At 53.9% G+C, this 13,721-nt stretch overlaps 1 protein-coding gene across 21 annotated transcripts in view; it reads left to right on the top strand.

Moving 5' to 3' along the window:
• MYLK (myosin light chain kinase) overlaps positions 1–13,721 on the top strand; it is a 268,280-nt gene that overhangs the window by 187,169 nt on the left and 67,390 nt on the right. For 17 of the 21 annotated variants that reach the window (XM_072725225.1, XM_072725216.1, XM_072725226.1 and 14 more), the window contains one exon: positions 6,736–6,852. In XM_072725225.1, coding sequence (XP_072581326.1) covers positions 6,736–6,852 — 117 coding nt within the window. Of the gene's footprint in view, positions 1–6,735; positions 7,305–13,721 lie in introns of all 21 variants that reach the window. The other 4 variants (XM_072725245.1, XM_025990193.2, XM_072725251.1 and 1 more) reach the window with 1 other exon arrangement.

Below are 13,721 nucleotides of genomic sequence, written 5' to 3'. Positions count from 1 at the left end.
ATCTGTGGGGGGAAGCCAAAAACCCCAAACAGCCCCTACGGCACACACTCCTGGGCGGACAGAGCCACTCGCTTCCTAATTTGGATGAGACTTTTGTTTGCTGGTATTTCACATTCTTGGGTTGTGGGGAGAAGGGGGGGCCACTAAATCCTGACATCTGGGGCCTTTCGGGGTCTGGAGTTCTCAGATGGGCCTGTTTAGATCTAGAGAAGAGATGGGAGTGAGAGGGGCATTTTCCCTGGACCCTGAATTTGGTCTGAAATGTTTCAACCAAGCATCCCAAGCCCCTGTGGGGGATCCAGGTTCAGCAGACTTCCCACACCCCACTCTGGTGGCCTGGGCTGGAACAGAGCCTGGCCTAAGCTAGGGGCTGACACTGGTGGCTCTGGATGGGCAGCGTACAAGAGCTCCCCAGGAAGTGGCTTTTTACCCTTAAGGGGTAGAGGGCAGCAGCCAAGAAGAGGCCCAAGTGGACAGGTCCTGGGCAATCCCGATCAGCTGAGGGGTTAGAGACACCCCAGGCCATGCTACTCCCCTTTCTGTCCTCCGCACCCCCCTCTCTCCTCCTTCATCAGGCTTCCATCCTTTCTCCTGAAACCCGAATGATGCCTTTGAAGAAGGCAGGGTCCCTCTCAGCCCACAGTGAAGTTTCTCCCTTCATTCTGTAACTCAGGCAGCCAGTCTGGAACCACTGAGCATTTTGAATCTAAGTGTTAAAAGAGTAAAAGCAAAACTGACCGGGAGAGAGAAAATGTTTTCTGCTGCTGTGTCGCTAGGAGAACTCTTTCCTGTGGTCACCTCCAGATTGCTAGGGTCCTCCACAAGGCCTGTCATCTCCCCCACCCTCCCTCACCCCTGCTGGTTCAGCCTGCCTGTGGTCCACACCTGGTAGGCATGGGGGATTGCCATGGTGGGGTGAGCTGTACAGGGCAGTGGACGGCACAGCCTCCCGGTCACCCCTGTGGGTCCCTCCCAGTTGGAAGGCCTTGCCTGGGAGTGTCTCCCAGGTTACCCTTTGGTGATCTCTCCAGGAAGGATAAAGGTGGATAACCACCCGTCCTTGGGACAGATGCACGGTGTGAGGCCCCTGGCTAGGCTCACCTCAGGGAGACTGATGTTCAGACAGCTGAGGGCAGTGCCCAGAGCCACGCACCGCCCTGAGACCTGTGTGGGACCTGCAGAGCCCCTAGGAGCTGCTTATGAACAATCCCCTCAGCTGAACAATGTGAGCAGACCTCAGCCCTGGTCTCAAAACCACGCCTGAGCCATTGGACACCGGCTGCTCGTGTCCAGAGTGCCTCAAGTATGTGGTACCTGCTGTCACTCAGCATTAAAGGGCATAGAAACCGGGAAACTCCAGGATGGCCTCCCAACAGAAACCACCCCAAAGGGACCACTGAGGTCCAAATGCAAAGAAGAAGAAATGATTAAAAGAAGGTCGGCAGAGGAGGGAATAGGGAAGCAATAGGACGGGGATGGGAAGCACTAGGACGGGGGTGTAGACACAGCCCCGGTTCCGACTTCAAAAAAATATTCTAAATATCTGTGATTTTCCTTTGAGAACTAAGAATAGCACGAATTGAACACCGCGTCCTATAGACACTGTCTTAGGCATCTTACGCTTCTCACTCATTCCATCCTGCCCGCCTAACAGAGAAGTGCAGTACCTGCCCGGGGCTGCACAGCCGTGCTGGTCGCAGAGCGGGGATTGAACCTGAGGCCGTTGAGTTCTGACGCCTGGACCACTCTGCTGTGTTACCTCTTAGTTCATTCTTGTTAGACGGCAGCACACTGGTGCAGCTGAGGGACCCCTGGTGATGCACTCAGCAGCCGCAGCCGCATCTAGCAGGGGAATACCCGTGGCTCTTAACTCCTCAGCGCTGTCGATAGTTGTCAAGAGGCCGGAAGCCTAGTGGTGCCCTCTAGGCTTGCCAAGTTTCTGGTATCTTCCCTGCAGAGGAGTGAGCAGGGCCAGGCTGCCTTGCCACGGTAGGGAGTACCTTGTCTTAAAATCCCAGCCCCGTTTTCTTTCCATGCCTTCTCTCTAGAGCTTCCGCCTCCAAGTCTTCAAGAGCCCGGGTTAGACACGGAGCCCCGGGAGAAAGCCTGTGCTACAGCTTTATCAGTGACCACTTCAGCAGGCCCCCCTGTGGGGAGCCGGGCCCTCTGAGAGGTGTGAGTAGATGTGCTCACCACTGATCTGGAAGGAGGGGACACGCGCTCGCAGTGATAAAACGACCCCAGCCAAGTGCTGAGGTTGAGCTGGTCGGTGCAGAAGAGGGAGCTGAGTGCTGAGAGTGCAGGGAAGGCTGGTGCTGAATGAGCTGGACCAGGGCTCTGGGCAGTAGGCAAAGTGGGGGGGTATGGGCTCCCCGGCAGGGATGGAAGGCCTGGTCCGGGGCGCCCCGTGTCACGCTGAGGAGCTCAATTCTAAAGGCAATAGGGAGCCATATAAGAGTTTGAAACGAGGAGCAGTGCACGCAAAGCTAGGGGTTTTGAATGATCCCGGGCCCAAAGACCGGGGAGGAGCCCACTGTGAAGGGGCTGGGGAGAAAGGGATGCAAAAGGTAGCCATGGCACACACAGGAAACAACCGGTTCCAGAAACAAGGACAGAGTTAATAGAACTTGTTGCCTGGCTTGGGAGCAGGAGGCGGATAAAGAGGAGGAAGAAGCATGAGACCACTGCGCGCCGGTGTCTGGGTGACCGGGGTCCCACGTCTGCTGGCATCGATGGAAATAAGCTGATGGTTTGAGGTGGCCTGGAGGGGAAGGTGGAGCACGTGGCTAAGAGGGTCCCCCCAGTTTCGCGCTGCGCTCAGCACCCTCTCTGCCCCCACCTCCCAGGCTTGGAATCCTCCTTGCTCCACTGCACTGAGCCCTGTGCTGTTACTTCCTCTAAGATCACACTTTACCTCCTCCAGGTCCCTTTGCCAGACTCTTGCCACCAGCCTTTGGCCAGGAGAGGCTCCCGTCCCCTCCTCTGCCACCAACCACATGTACACCCACATACCTACTGCTAGAGGACGCTGTGTTTGTAAGTTCAGGAGGCTTCTCTGAACGATGTACCTTGGCGAGGGCTTGTGGCCTTCAGGGCCCCCCCATCCCCGAAACATGGTCATGTCACCCCATTTAGCACCGAGGAGAGCAGAAGAGGTGTGACAGGAGTCTGCTGGAGTTGACTGCTAATTCCTGAATGACTTGTGGAGGTCCCCTTTCCCCTTTCCTGTATTCCCCAGAGCTTCAGAGTAGATGGTGTCCACTTAACAGCAGCCGGGCCTGCCCTCCAGACCTGAGGGGAGACTGCACCGTGCCCGCCCCCCCTTTGGCCTCATGGGGAGCGGGAGGGACTGCCCGTGAGCCAAGGCGAGCTCTGTGCTTTCATCTTCATGCCCTGTTTCCTGTCCCCAGGCCAGGCTTCTCTCCCCGGCAAACATCTCTCCCAATCTAATCAGGAGAATTCATTTTTGTTGCTGTTGTCAACCGATGATTCATTTTTAATCACCTTTCGCGCGGGAGCTTGCAAGGGCTTTTTAGAAACCCACGTAAGTTCGTTCTACAAAACACTAGGATCTATGCATCCCCTGCCACGTGCAAGGCAGTATCGAGTCCGCACGACCCGCCCGAAGAACTCTGCGGTAGGAATTTTTTTCTTTTAGCTGCTATATGGCCTGCTTCGACCGTCGGTTATATGTGACTACGTGTTCGTGACTTTCTCTTGCATAGATCTTCCGGTCACCTGCTTGGAACTGTGCCTTGGTCATTCTCAGAATGGCAGATATATATATATATGGACTCGTTGTTGTTGTTGTTGTTGTTGTTTTTACCATGGCTGCATTCCAGGCTCAGGAAAAACATTCATAATAGACCGAGTCACTGCCCTCTGAGAACCAGTGTGGGAGACCAGCGTGTCTCAGCGGTGGCCTTGGGAGACGTGCTCTGATAAACTCAGGGCATGGAAGAGCATCGTGGGGATGCTTATGGGTGACAGGGAAGGCACCATCCCAGAGGAGGTGACCTGGGGCTCAGCTCTCCTGTCCAGACAGCCAAGGGGACCAGGTCAGAGAGGCACTGCTCATTGAGGGCATCCTCCGAGTGCAGCCTCCGGGGCTTTGGGTCCCCCCAACCCACCCTGCACTCCCCTCCCATCCTGCCCTCTTCCCACACTCTTGGAGCAAGATAGGGGATCTTCAGACTCCATGGCCCTGAGGGGCTCTCCCAGGGGCAGTTCTAGCTGAGCCAGTTGTTGGATCCTTCTGTGGTGACTGCTCCCATCCCCCTCACCTCCCTCTCAAAATTCCCCACCAGGCCGAGGCTTCTCAAAAAAAAAAAAAAAAAAAAAAAAAAAACCTCTGGGAAACGGTTTTTCTTCTGGAGGTCAGGAATAAGCTGTCCCACAGGAAATACCAGATTCTTCAATCTGGGCTAGCAGGGCCTCCAGGCCTGCCTGGGAGCCCTCCCCCAGCCCACGCACATGGCCAGGGGTCCTGGCTTGGGGCGGGCTTGAAGGGCTGCTTGCTCTGCTGCTTTCCTGGGTGAGGGGGTGCGGGCTGTGGTCTAAATGCCCTTCTCCTCCTCATGGGCTCCCCACAGTCTCTGCGGTTTGTGCCATTTGGGCTGAGGGCTGAAGGCAGTGGGGGTAGGGGCTGGGGGACCATCAAGGATTCGAGCAGGATGTTCACTGGCAGTGGGGTCTCTGCTCACAGAGAGGCCTTAGCCTCCCACTGAAGAGAAGTGGCAAGAGGGGCTGTGTTTCCTCTGAGCCTCAAATTTGGGGGCCAGAGGTCATCTTAGCATCCTCTTGCCCTCCCAGATGAGTGGAAGGTTCTCTCTAGAGAGGACAGTTCCCCTCAATCCCAGATCCCCGTGCTCACGGCCTCACTCTCCTGGTGGATTTTCCTACAAGTCCAGCCTGAGTCCTTTCTGGTTCAGTTTCTGCAAAGTCTGTCTCCGAAGGACAGCGGGCAGAGATCGAGACCCGTTGCCCTCCCCGTGGGAGAATGTAGGGAGGCCTTCCTGGAGAGAGAGGCGCTGTGTGAGCAGGAGGGAGGTGGTCGGCAGGACTAAGTTTCCCTGTTTAGGACATGATGCAGGTGCCAGGAGGCAAAGGCAACCATTGTGCCTCTGCCTTCCCTTCCAGCCTTAGCGAGGTTCTCTGAATACCCTTGTACCTGTTGTTCAGGTCTGCGGACCTGCCTAGTGGGGGTGAGGGTACTTTTTGAGGTCAAAGGCCCTTTGGGACCACTGCCTGGGGGCCTCCCTCCTGGCCATGCTGCTCCCCACGTAGGCCTGGGGTGCACACAGCTCTGCCCACCCAAGGCCAAGGAGCCATTGGCTTGGAGCAGGAGCAGGAGGTGAGGGGGGTGAGGTAGCCAAAGCCAGTGGCTCCAGGCGGCAGGATGCACATGGCCCTGGCTCTGTCCTCTTCCTTGTGTGATGACTGCTGCCCTGACAACGGGGGCAGCTTTGGGCAAGGCGCCATGCTGTTGGCTTGTTTGTGTGTCTGAAGGCAGGAACCTGGGTGCCACTGCCCTCCTGCCTGGCCCAGCAGTCCCAGCCCTCAGCTGGCCTCTTCCACACCCCAAGGGAAATCCCCCAAGGGGGTACCCCAGAGAAGTAACCAGACCTGGGATGAGAGGGCTAGGGTGAGCAAGAACCAGAACCCCGATCCTGTGCATGCCCAGTCTGACTCCTCCTTCTCCCAACCAGGTCAGAAAATGTGTGCCTGGGGGTGCGGAGAGATCCATGGGGAGAGAAAGCCATCTCCATCCATCTCCGAGGTGACCCAAAGACCCTGCACTGAAGGGAGGCAGCCCCAAAGTGCCCTTCTCCCAGCCTAGTGCCCCTCGTTGGCCATGCTTCTCAGCTCAGATACCATTCCTGAGAAGCCAGCCCCAGGACCCCAGGCTATAGCTACCCTCTCGTCCCAGCAGACCTTCCCACGGGCCAGTGTCCCTGCTGGACGTGGACTCCTGCCCTCCCTCACCCCCCTCTTTGTTCAGAACTCCCTTTCCTAAGATGCATTCCCAGAATAGTTGCTATGAGCTGGGTGGGGCTTCCTCACCTGCCCCTGTTCCTTTCTTTCTTTCTTTCTTTCTTTCTTTCTTTCTTTCTTTCTTTCTTTCTTTTTTTTTTTTTTTAAGATTTTATTTATTTATTCTTGAGAGACAGAGAGAGAGAGACAGAGACACAGGCAGAGGGAGAAGCAGGCTCCCTGCAGGGAGCCCGATGTGGGACTCGACCCCGGGTCTCCAGGATCACACCCTGGGCCCGAGGCAGGTGCTCAACTGCTGAGCCACCCGGGCATCCCACCTGCCCCTTTTCCTAACACGGGTCTGTGAACCCCCATCTGGCTCTACTGCTTATCTCTCTTGGTGACATCCCAGTGTGCAGGCCCAAGGGTCCATCGTATTGGATGTTCTCCAAGGGCAGAGACTATTCCACCCTCTTCTTCTGTATCTTTCCATTATGTCCCCATAGGAGAGCTCGCTGGGAGGTGGGACGGGGGTACCAGGAAGGGACATATTTAGGGATCAGGTATTTTGGACCCGGGTGATTAGCAAAAAGAACCCTGCCTTTGGTAGGGAGACAAGGTTGGTTCCCGCAGGACGGCTGACTTCGGGCTTCCAGACACTGCCCGGGTGAGTTGCACTCCTCTGCCAAGTTCCAGGTGCCAGGACAGGTACTGGGCTTCTACCAGTAGCCGTCACTCAACCGTTCTTCGTCTCCCTTCCAGGCTCACTGTGCTCCGTGTCCATCGAGAAGGCCCTGCCCGAGGACAGAGGCTTCTACAAGTGCGTAGCTAAGAACGGCGCCGGCCAGGCCGAGTGCTCCTGCCAAGTCACCGTGGACGGTAGGTCACGCCCACCCATCACTGCCACGCACAGAGCCCCGCTTCTGAGCCCTTCCCTTGCCAGCCCTACCTAACCCGAACTGCATCTGAGACGGCCGTCCCGACCCGAGGCATTCGTTCTGTGGGTGTCAAGCCATCGTTTGCAAAGAATGGGACAGCGAGGAACATGGGAGGTCAACCTGATGGCCCTGTGCGGCCTTGCAGCCCTGCCCTCGGCCGACAGGAGGGGCTGCTCACCTTGGTGTCCCCGCCGCCCCCAGTCCCGACCCCCCACCTGCAGAACCTTGCTGAGCAGGGGAGCCAGGCACAGGGCAGGAGAAGACACGCCCACAGGAAAATGACTCCTAGTGTTTCACAAACACACTGAGACAAACAAGTGTCAGTGCTGGCAGGTCAGGCCTGTGTGAGGACGGAGTAGCGGGAGGCCCGTGTGGGGACACTTCCTCGAGGAGGTGAGTTGGGGCCGCGCCTTGGGGCCGAGTGATCGTAAGACAGCAGGGGGAGAGGAAGACACCCGTGGGGGCAAAGGGCTGCCAGGCCTGAGTGGGGTTTCCGATGAGGAAAGGGTGAGGCCAGGCTCGTCCGTGACTCTCCTTTCTCTCCCCCGGGTGACCTTTAGCTTTAGAGCCTGCGAAGTGGAGCAAGCCTTGGGATGGTCTTAGGCTACCGTCCTGGCTTTAAAGGGTGGGAGGCTAAGGCCGCTGAGAAGGAGCGTGTCCCGCGGAGGCTCCCGGGGCCGCAGGGCCAGGCCAGAGCCAGAAGCCCATCCTGGGGCTTACAAATCCAGAGCCCTCTCTTGTCTCCTCTAAAAAGGTAGCGAGCGAGCGTGGGGCAAGTAACGCCTTGCCCTTGAAGTGCCTGGTGAGGGACTACTAGTGACACGTGAAAAACTAGTGACCAAATAAGGCATCTCAAAGACCAGCTTTGTTGTTCTCCGGACTCCTGAGCGTGATCCCTCGGGTATGGAGTCCCGACCCGTTTCGCTGCCGCTCCGCAAGGTGCGGAACCGTGGTCCCGTTCTCAGTTTTTATGATCTGATCTCCGGATCAGAAGAACGGAGATCTGGGATATATTAGGAAGGCGAGAAAAAAAAAAAAGAATATTTTTATTTTATTTATTTATTTATTTTAAGAAAAAGAGCCTTGAGGGACACCTGGGTGGCTCAGCGGTTGAGCATCTGCCTTCGGCTCAGGGCGTAATCCCAGGATCGGGGATCGAGTCCCCCATCGGGCTCCCTGCAGGGAGCCTGCTTCTCCCTCTGCCTGTGTCTCTGCCTCTCTCTCTGTGTCTCTCATGAATAAATAAATCTTAAAAAAAAAAAAAAAAAAAGCAAAGAAAAGAAAAAGAGCCTTGAAAAGAGAAGTCTAAAAAAACCAAAAAATACAGCGGCAAAATGAATGAAATTGTCAATAGCCGGCGGCAAAGCTGAAATGGTAGAGTGTATTGTGTGTGTCTCCCCGGGGTGCTGTGAACGTGTGTCACCAGGAATCTGGGACTAAGGGGCAGATCTGACAAGTCAGCGTACGGTGTGCTCAGAGCAGGGCTCGAAACTCGTGTTTGGGGCTCTAGGTAGGAGCTGCTGCTGTCAAGGACTCCCGTGTGTGACCCGGGCTGTCACTCACCCAGGTCGGATTCCTGCTTTTTTTTTTTTTTCAATACAGGTGCTGCAGTTAAAAAAAAAAAAAAAAGTGTTTCTGGGAACTTGACCCCAAAAGCCATTTCTAACAGCCCATACTTGGGACCTGTGCTGCATGCAGCCAATCTAGAAGGAAGCCCAGCCTGCTAATGAGGATATCTGCCTTTGGAATCTCTGGCCTCTTTGGGTCCTTATTTACACGGGTAGCTTTTTGACATGATAGCAATTCATTCTTCTTATCTGCAAAAATGTCAGCACCTTTTTGAGAAACAGCTAATGTTTTATTTTTAAAACCAACATAAGAGAGGGAGAGACACCAGAGATCTCTCTGTGCCACGTGAAGTTCTAGCAAAGCAGCCATCTATAGACCAGCAAGAGAGCTTTTGCCAGAAGCTGAATTTTCCAGCACCTTAATCATGGACTTTCAGCCTCCAGAACCATGAGAAAATAAATTTTTGTGGTGTAAGCTAAAAAAAAAAAAAAAAAAAAAAAGACTTTGCTTTCAAAATAAAATTTTCTTTTTCCTTATAGAATACATTTGGGATTTTTGGTTTTTTTTTTTTTTTTTTTTTTTTTTAAAGTTTGAGGAATTCTTTCTGCAACTTATGGGACTTTTTTTTTTTTTGCCTGTAAATTGGTCTCCTCCTACTAGATTCCCTTGTACTGTCTGCTAATCTTGATCAACATTATTTATTTCTGGTTTGGCCTAGAGCTACAGTCTAGGAGCTGGGTCAGAGGAGAAGAGCTAGCAAAGGGAGCGGAGGGAGAGCAGCTGAGATAACAGGACTGACTCTCAGTGCATTGGTTTTCGTTTTTCAAAGAGAAGAAGGGCAGCCCCCTTCACACCCACTCTTTTCCCTGTTTGCTAGACTTGGACATCTATTTGTGTCCTGCATGCGGGTGGCCTTCTTGCCATACGAGCTACCTCTAGAGAAAGGACGGCAGTTTCCCTAACTGCTCCCCTGACACCTTGCGGCACTCTTTCCCCTCCTGGGCTCCCCTTGGCCGGACTGGTCTCCTATCCTTGTTCCACCCCCTGATCCTCCCAGCTCTCCCCACTCCCCAAGGTGATCCAGAACTTAAAGATCCGGGAGTGGGGATGGGGTGCGGTCCACGTACCCTTTGAAATTATATGCAGAATTTTGTCTGTTTGTGGATTAGAGCATTTTTCTGAAGACAGAGCCCGTAGTTTTACATCAAATTCTCAGAAGAAGTCATGAATTATAGTATCTGGACAAACGGCTTGCCCTGAGAAGTAACCATCACTGATTTTGCAAGTTCATTCATGCTGTGGGGTCTCCCTAGCTCTCTCCAGCTCCAGCTCCCTGTGCAACCTCTGGATGGGACTGCATCCCTCCCGAGGGACTGGGGGGTCCCTCTCAACTAGGGGTGGGGCCTGTAGCTCATGCTGACGTCACACCAGCCCTGCCCCTGCAGTCATTAGCTCCCACTCACACAGCCTGTGCTAAACACCGTTAAGACTATACATCTGTGACCAATGCAGTGATACACTTCAGGACCTCACCAAAATGAGTTTGGCTCATCGGCCTTTCTGTAGTAGCCACACTCCTGTTTTTCCCCACCAGTCGTAAAGACAGAGGGAGGTGGCCTTTATAATCCAGCACACCTGGCTATTTTGATCATGCCATGTGGGTCTTTTCCCTGAGGAAGAAAGGTGCTCTTTTGCACTTTCTTCCTTCTGGCCACAGCCCTGTTCCTTCCAAGTACAGCAGAAGGCCAGTGACAACTTGTACCCAAACCAAGCCCCTGAAGCCCAGAGTGGATAAGGAAAACTCACCCAGGAGGGGACAAAAGCTGATCAAGGTTTGCTGTGGCCAGAGACTCTTGTGCATTTTCAGTTTATTCAGCAGTGGCGTAGATTATCTCTCAGTGGGGAAACTGAGGCTTGCCAAGGTTCAGCAGCCTTCCCAGGCCACGCAGACGGTTCATAGGAGAGTTTCAGGGTGTCTCTGATTCCAAAGCCCAAGCCCTTGGAACCACCGTGCACAGGGAGTTAGAACGAGAGTTACCCTGGCAGGACTCCCACCTGCATGTGTCTGGTTCTGAAGCCTGCCCTTTCCATGACCTGGCGTGGCCTCTGTCTAATGAATAACATGGCACTGTCCACTCCCCGAGAGATCCTGGTCTCTCTTAGCAATAGCCCTTCCTGCTGGGAAGTCCTTGCACACATCTGGCCTGAGTGACCCATTCCCTCTCATTCAGACCTGGGTGAAATGTGGGGAAACAAAACTCTTTGTAGGCCAAAATCCCAAGACATGGCAACTTGGGCTGTCTTCCGCAACCACGCTGGCTACGGCACCTGGCCTCAGCTACCAGTGAGATCAAGGGCTGTGTGACCAGGGAGGATCGTGCATGTGTGTGGCAGGAGGCGACGCTCCAGTGGGCACATCCCTGCTGTCATTCATCCCGGTGCCAGGCACTGCTTTGGGGGCTGGATTAAAAGCAGTGAACAAAACAGAAGTTCCTATTTTTGAGGACTTTAGATTCTAGTGGGAGGAGACAGTAATCCAGACGAACAGATGTATCATATGATCTCTAGCAGTATCAGGTGCTACAAAGGAAGCAAAGTAGGGGATGGGGTAGGGAATGTGACTGTTGGAGAGGGTGGTTGGGAGGCCTCTCTGAGGAAGTGACATTGGAACAGGTGCCTGAGGAAGCGAAGAGTCTGGGAGAAAGAGGGGAGAGGGGAAGGGTGAGAATAAAGCTCTGAGCAGAGACCATGCCTGAAGCATTCCCAGAAGAAGGAAGGCCAGGGGGTGCTGAGCCATGAGCGAGGGGTGAAGTGGCGGGAAGTGAGGTGAGGAGGACCAGCAGCCAGATCTTCAAGGCGGTAGGCTGTGACAGGGAGACCAGATTGTGTTCCAGGTGTGGTGGGCCAACTCTGGACCTTGTGAAGGATCACTCAGGTGACCACAGGGACCAGACCCAGGATGGGTAACAGGGAGATCAAGAGTGGATGTTGGCTTAGACTCCATGGAAGAGGTGGGAAGCAATCAGATTCGTAATCTATTCTAACAGTAGAGCTGATAGGATTTGTAGATGAATTGGAAATAGAGAGAGAGAAAGGAAAGTCAGAGGTAACTTAGTTTTCAGGGAGGGAGCACAGATCAACAGTGCTACTACTGTCTGGATGGGCATATAGGGGGCAGGGGCAGTCAAGAATTTTGCACCTGTGAAGTTCAAGTTGCCCATTAGACATCCAGGCAGGCATTTCAGTGAACCTGGAGTTGAGTAAGGAGGTCTGAGCTGGAAGCCAGATATGGGGAGCCATCCACATAAGAGGCCACTGAATGTCCTGGGTTTGAATGAGGTCCCTAGGGTGGATGTGGATGGAGGCGGGAGGAGGAAAAGCAGGACAGGACAGAGGTCTGCAAAGGAGACGGAGAAGGAAGTGGGACAGGAAGAAATCCAGGAGAGAGGGGTGGCCCAGAGGCCAAATAGTGGCCATTTCATTGAAAAAGGAATGATGGGATCAGTGTGTCAAGATGCTGCTGCCAAGTAGAATAAGATGAGTCTGATCATTGGCCAGTGGGTTTGGCAACTCAAGGTGATTCATCATTGTGACAAGGGGGTTTTTCAGGGTGATAGTAAAAAAAAAAAAAAAAAAAAAAAAAAAGCCTGCATTGAGTCGCGTAGGGGCTGAGGGCCTGCTGAAGTCCATGCAGCTAATAATGAGCTGGGTGGGAATTTAAACATGAGCCTTGGTGCCTAACTACCATGCTTCATTGCCATCATGACCAACGGGCCCCTCTGACGGAGGCTGAGCTGATAGTGACGCCCCCTTCTTTGGTTGGTCTGGGCCCTGCCGTAGCAACAAGGCTACCTCCGCTTTCACATTTGTCCTTCCTGTCATCACAGGCAGCTAACACGCATTAGATGGAACTAAATAAAATTGCTGCTCCACTAGGCCCAAGACACTTGAATATTGGCGAAGGGTATGGTTCAACCTGAAACCAGCAGATGAAGTGCTTAGCATCATGCTGGGCAGGGACTAAGGAACCCAGTAAATGCCAGCTGTTACTTCATATCTCGGTCCCTCTGTTGGTGTGAGTGTGATTCCTGTTTTCTGGGTGAAGGTCAGGCTCAAAGGAGTTCAGGGAGCTTGGCCAAGGACTCACAGGCCCCGAACAGCAAAGCCAGAAAGGAGCTGGTCTCCTCCTGGAACGCCCTGTCTTCTCGTTGTGCCAGCCCCTCTGGCCTGCCCCCTCACGGAGCTCCTGGAAGCTTGGACCCCCTCCTAGAAGTCTCCCAACACCTCGTTCCCCCGGCCTTAGGCTTATATATAAGGGAATCAACCTCTTGGAGAAGACAGAAGCAAAAATGCTGCCCTGAAGGGCTGGGTCCTGAGCTAGCCCAGAAGTGGAAGGGGTGAGGTGTTGCCCATATAAGGACACGTTTTCCACTCTATGCGGAGGCCCCCTACCTCTCCATCCTGCCATCTTCCTCCCCCATCTTTCTTTGGGGGCACAACCAGGCCAGCAATGGACTCCAGCCCTGGGGCCCAGATCTAGAAATGGAGTTCAGTTTCATCACAACCTGATTAAAATAGAAAATGCAAGCTGCTCTTAGACTTGTATTACTATTATTTTTATCCCCTGGGCATCGTGCAAGCGCAAAGCTGGTTCTGATTAAGCGCACAGTCCTTCCAGCCCACTCCTTGCTGCAGTTCTCATGGAAGGCTGGTGGCCTGTGGTGTGTGCACAGCCCCCACGGGGCAGGAGGCCTACAGAGGGAAGAAGAGGCCAGCGCCCCCACACCCCCCCCCCTACCCGGGGCACTCCAAGTCTGGGGTGTGCCTGGTTTGAAAGGGAGACTTGAGCCCCTTTCCTCGTGGTCAGATGGAAAGATAAAGTGCACAGAACTTTTAAAAACAAAGCTCAAAGCACATGGCGGGGTAGCACACTCACACGTCAGTGTGAGGCAGTGTCCAGAAGCTGAGGACAGATGTGGAGGCTGGCGGGGGCTGGTCAGCCAGGGCTCTTTGAAGGTGGAGCAATTTAAAGCAGATTTGGAGGGAGGCGAGGATATTTGGTGGACAGAGGGATGAGCTGATAGGTAAACGGTCATTTTTCTCTTCCCCGCCTCCCCCCACCCCCAGCACTACTGGATACATTCTCTCCCTTGGGCCTTTTCACACCGTGCAGTGGAGGGAATAAGCATCATTTCCTTTGTACAGATGTGGAAAATAGAGACCCAGAGCAGCTGAAATGAT

Source organism: Vulpes vulpes, chromosome 1 (assembly GCF_048418805.1).
Source record: "Vulpes vulpes isolate BD-2025 chromosome 1, VulVul3, whole genome shotgun sequence".
Taxonomy (NCBI): Eukaryota; Metazoa; Chordata; class Mammalia; order Carnivora; family Canidae; genus Vulpes; species Vulpes vulpes.
Note: the sequence above shows the minus strand (reverse complement) of the source record. Positions and strands in the feature narration are given on the sequence as shown.